The following is a 5,266-nucleotide window of genomic DNA, read 5'->3' as shown; positions in this document are numbered from 1 at the left end:
AGCTGCTCGGCTCAGTGCTCCCTTTCCCCGGGAGGCCTGCCAGCACAGAAAAGCTTCATGTTCAAATCCTCCTCCGAGTAGACCCCCTGACATTTGTAACTATCCCCATTTTCTTTAGCTCGGTCAAACCCACACAGAATGGGAATGGGCAGAGTCTACGTGTGGGCACGATGCCCTTAGCATAACACAGACCCCGGGACCTCACAGACCCCTACTGGGCTGCAGCTTGTCAGCCTCCCGGAGCTAGGGGGACAGCTCCTGGACATGTGCTGGTCTCAGGGCTTACCCGTTCCTCTTCCTTCCTTTCCCCAGACTGCTTGCTTCTCCTGGCTGACGAGTGTGGCCCAAGCAGCCACCCAGCTGACACGAGGGACAGAGCTCTTCTGGGGACCGGGCAGCAGGTCTCAGGGTGGGTGTGGTGTCCCCTGGAGAGCGGGCTGGGGAGGCGCAGGGTACAGCCAGAATGCGCCTGCCCAGCTGACCCAGGCTTGTGGAGACTGCCATGATGTTTAGCACACAATCATCTTTGATTTCTCACATGTCTTTGCCAAACCCGAAGCTCAGAGAGGTGAAACGACACTTGTGGGCAGTAGATGAGGGAGCCAGGATTTGAACCCTCCTCTCAGGCCTCCTACTCACCCTGGGGGACCCTGCCCGTCACCCACCCCACCCACCGTTTGCCATGGTCTCCTGAGAGTTTTGTGTTGTTTCTATATTTGGAGGACTTTTTGGTCTTGTCTGTTTCCTGGATTCTCTGTTTGTATGGCCCTGGAGATAAGAGCATGTGTCACCCTGTCTCAAGATTCTTCAGACCGGAGCTGGCAAGGAAATGAGAGAGGATCCTAATTAGGGGGTGATAACCCCACAGAGAAATTCAGATTCTCTGCAGCAGGCTGTGTCCTTCCCACAAGCCCTGTGTGTTTGTCAGATGTTTATAGAGCATTCATTAACGGAGAGCTCCCTTAGATAAGAGGTGGGAGCACGGCATCGAGAGCCAGATAAGAGCAAGGGGAGGCCACTCCGGGGACCGCGGGTGAGAGCCTGTGAACTGGCCCGGGGGCTCGTGCAGAGCCATGGGCAGGAAAATGCGGGCCCGCTCCTTCCGGGCTCCTCCTTGCGCCCGCTAACACACCCGCGGCCGCCACCCGCAGTCTCCTGTCCAGGGCGACGGCGCCGTCCCAAGATGTGCTGCAGGGCGCTCTGGGTGGCCCTGCCTGTGCTCTCTCTGCTGGCAGGCTGTGCACCAGGGAAGCCCCTGGAGAGCCGGGGGCGGGCGTCGGCGGGGGGAGATGCCCACCGCTTGCTAGGGGGGCCCGGAGGTGAGCGGGAGGGGGGCACCTTCGACCTGAGGATGTTCCTGGAGAACATGAAGGTGGATTTCCTGCGCAGCCTCAATCTCAGCGGTGTCCCTTCCCAGGACAAAACCCGAGCGGAGCCACCCCAGTACATGATCGACCTGTACAACAGATACACCACCGACAAGTCCACGACGCCCGCGTCCAACATCGTGCGCAGCTTCAGCGTGGAAGGTAGAGTCGGCTCCATCAGGGCACCCCCGGGTGGGGTGGGGGGCGCAGGGCTCAGGGCTGCGCTGCCCTGTCCGGTAGCCACTGCACGTATGAGGCCGTTTAAGTTTTAATTTAAATGAATTAAAATGAAATAAAATTAATAACTTAGTTCACTGGCTTGGGTTCAGGTGCTCATGGTCATGTGTGGCTAATGGCTACCTTACCGGATGGTGCGGAGTATAGCACATTTCCATCATGGCAGAAAGTTCTACTGGACAGCTCTGCTGTAGAAGGTTCTCCTGCCCTGGGCCCAGTGCCAATTTTACATATTAGGTGCCACAAGAATGCCAGCTCCCTTTCGTCCATCCCTTCTCTTCGTCCCCTTCCCTACTTTGAAACAGACAACTAATTTAGCTTTCAATCAATTGGTGTATTTTTTAACTTTGAAAGAATGTCTGTTTCTCCCCCATCAGAAAGTATCTACAAGTCTGATAAATTTTCTGAGAGAGAAACAGTGGAGGACAACTTAGTGATTTTCTAAATATAAAATGATTTACCTGATTTGAAAGGGCTGGAAGACAACAAACATCGATTTAGGGCTTACGTCCTCTAACTCACACGATGTAGGTGAAATGATTTTGTGAGCATGGCAGCCAAGCCTTGCAGATGCTGAGGGAACTTGCCCAGGTCACACAGTGGTTCGGCAGTTGGATTCCGACACAGGCCCCACATGCCTACAAAGCTCGGGCTTTTCCTGCTGCTGCTGTCTCTCTGAACACCCAGGCACATGGGGCCTCTTTCCTCCCGGGCTTGACACCTGCAAACCCCTAACAGGCCTGGCTCAGTGCCACTGCAGGCCAGACCTGCCCAGCCTGCAGAGCACATGCCCCGTCTGAAGGATGCCATAGTCATGATGGATGCCCAGCAGTGCTGAATTTTCTGATTGCCCAGAAGAAGAAGAAAAATCCAGATTTCTCTGGATTTTATGTGAACTTGCCTGATTTGTAAAATATGAGCTTAATTTTAAAAAATGCAATCTGCAGATTACCCAGATGCTGCCAACATCTCACCATGCCCACAGGGCATGACTGTAGCCTGTGCTTTAGGAAAAGGCTGAGCTTCATTGTCTGGACCTACTCACCAAATCCCATAGTCTGGGAGTCCAGCGTTTGGTGCCATCTCGATGATATCCCCTCCCTTGCCCAGCATTGTCCATATCCCCAGAACAAGTTTTCTGACTCAATCCTAGCTCTGCCTGTGACCTGCACTCCTGTGACGGCCAGTTTGTGCTTCCCTCCATAGATGGTCCAAGTGCAGCTCAGGTAGGGAGGCTGTTTGTTTTCTAGATGTGGGATGTGGTCCCACAGCGATTTTCAAAGCATGGCACAGTAAGAGCACAGTAGGCCATTAATGCTCATGGACCCCATTCACTATGCACACGTGTTTTGCTGGAGCTAGAATGGCAGGCACATCCATGCTGGGTGAGGGCCATGTGCTTTGAGGGGGGCATGCATGTTGGGGAGGAGGGCCTGGAGAGAACACAGAAATATTGATTGAGCATCAACTATCAGCCAGGGACAGTGTTAGTAAGTTCTGTATGGCACCTTGTGGAAGTCTCACACTAACCCTGGAAGGCAGGTAGGATGAGCCCCATTCTACAGATGAGGAAACTGAGGCAAGGAGAGACTCAGGACTTCTCCAAGGTCACAAGCCTAGGAAGGGGCCGAGTCCAGATTAGCACTGCAGTCTGTCAGACACTGCTGGATTTCACAGCAGCACGCAGACTCCCCTCATGTTGTGACTTCGTAATTGTGACCAAGCCATGGCGTAACAGAGATGTCCTGATGGCTGTGTGCCGGCCAGGAGAAGTTGGAAACTGAGAAAATTGTGTAGCTAAAAGCTAAGCCCCATTTTTGCCTAACATGACAAAGCAATCAAGGCTAATCTGTTTTATTCTTTTCCTCAAACATTAAAAAAAAATCCACTTTCACTTCACTCAGAAATAAGGATTCTGAATGATTTCTATGCCCTTTAAGTTGCTGAGATTTTTAACATTGTCTTAATGTTGGACATGCACCATCCCCTCCCAGGGTATCTGCTTTAACATCACACACTCGACATCTACACTCTGAGGCTGACAATATGCTTTGCTATGTTGTTTATTTGACTCTTTTTTTTTTTTATGTGAAGAGCTTTATAGGATGTATGCACTTGGCAGTTAAACAGCCTAAATCCCATCTCCACACCTGTAAAAGTGGAATAATAATTAGATCCTCCCAGGGCCACTGTGAAGAACAAAGTGAAATACAGAATGCAAAGCTTCTAGTGCAATACTGGGCAGAGTAGATGCTCACTAAAGAGCTGGACCTGACAACTCCAAAGCAAGGCATCTCTTGCCTCTGTTTTTCTTTGGAGGATCCCAAATATACCTTTCGAAATTCTCTTCTACATTAAGGGCTTAAGTGAAACCAAGTAAAGACTTGATAGAGTAGGTCAGTGTCATCCTGGATGCCCTCTGACCCAAGTCATGAGTCCCAGTTTTGGTATCATGAAAGATGACCATCACTATGTACTTGCATTTCAGATGCTGTCTCTATCACAGCCACAGAGGACTTCCCCTTCCAGAAGCACATCTTGCTCTTCAACATCTCCATTCCTAGGCATGAGCAGATCACCAGGGCCGAGCTCCGACTCTATGTCTCCTGCCAAAGTCATGTAGACGCTTCCCATGAGCTGAGAGGCAACATGGCCATTTATGATGTTCTGGATGGAGCAGATGCCTGGGATGCTTCTGCAGGAACCAAGACATTCCTTGTGTCCCAGGACATTTTGGATGAGGGCTGGGAGACCTTTGAGGTCTCCAGTGCTGTGAAGCGGTGGGTCAGAGCAGACTCCACCAAGAGCAAAAATAAACTGGAAGTGACTGTGGAGAGTCACAGGAAGGGCTGTGACAAGCTGGATATCAGTGTCCCCCCAGGCTCCAAAAACCTGCCCTTCTTCGTTGTCTTCTCCAATGACCGCAGCAATGGGACCAAGGAGATGAGGCTGGAGCTCCGGGAGATGATCAGCCATGAACAGGACAGTATGCTCAAGAAGTTGTCCAAGAATGGTCCAGCAGAGGCAGGTGAAAACAAGGATGAGGAGGATGGGGAAGGTCACACAGCCACAGGGTCATCTTTAGCCAGACGGAAGAGGAGTGCTGGGGCCAACAACCACTGTCAGAAGACCTCCCTGCGGGTGAACTTCGAGGACATCGGCTGGGACAGCTGGATCATCGCACCCAAGGAGTACGATGCTTTCGAATGTAAAGGCGGCTGCTTCTTCCCCCTGGCTGATGACGTGACGCCAACGAAGCACGCCATTGTGCAGACCCTGGTGCATCTCAAGTTCCCCATGAAGGTGGGCAAGGCCTGCTGCGTGCCCACCAAACTGAGCCCCATCTCCATCCTCTACAAGGATGACATGGGGGTCCCCACCCTCAAGTACCATTATGAAGGGATGAGCGTGGCAGAGTGTGGGTGCAGGTAGTGCCGGCCTGCGGGCAGGGGGAAACAGGGTGGAGGGCTCCTGTGTCCCTCTGGGTATGACGGGGACTAAGTCTGCCTGCATGCCAGCCTGGAGGAGGAAAGGAGTTGCCACATCCTGGAGGTAAAGGCCTGCCCGCCCCGAGCATACACCACTGGGTCCAACCATAGGGGAAGGCAACGGCTGGGGGTGGGGGGTGGGGACTGGGGAGAAGAGGAAAGCCTAGAAGGATT

General features: G+C 52.4%; 1 protein-coding gene across 1 annotated transcript; it reads left to right on the top strand.

Moving 5' to 3' along the window:
- The first annotated feature begins 1,183 nt into the window (after positions 1-1,183).
- Positions 1,184-5,036, top strand: GDF2 (growth differentiation factor 2). The gene is made up of 2 exons (XM_021700162.1): positions 1,184-1,529; positions 4,093-5,036. Exons 1-2 carry the CDS (start codon positions 1,184-1,186, stop codon positions 5,034-5,036), a joined length of 1,290 nt encoding a protein of 429 aa, XP_021555837.1.
- The last annotated feature ends 230 nt before the right edge of the window (positions 5,037-5,266 follow it).

The sequence above is a fragment of the Neomonachus schauinslandi genome, chromosome 6 (genome assembly GCF_002201575.2).
Source record: "Neomonachus schauinslandi chromosome 6, ASM220157v2, whole genome shotgun sequence".
In the NCBI taxonomy this organism is placed as follows: domain Eukaryota; kingdom Metazoa; phylum Chordata; class Mammalia; order Carnivora; family Phocidae; genus Neomonachus; species Neomonachus schauinslandi.
Note: the sequence above shows the minus strand (reverse complement) of the source record. Positions and strands in the feature narration are given on the sequence as shown.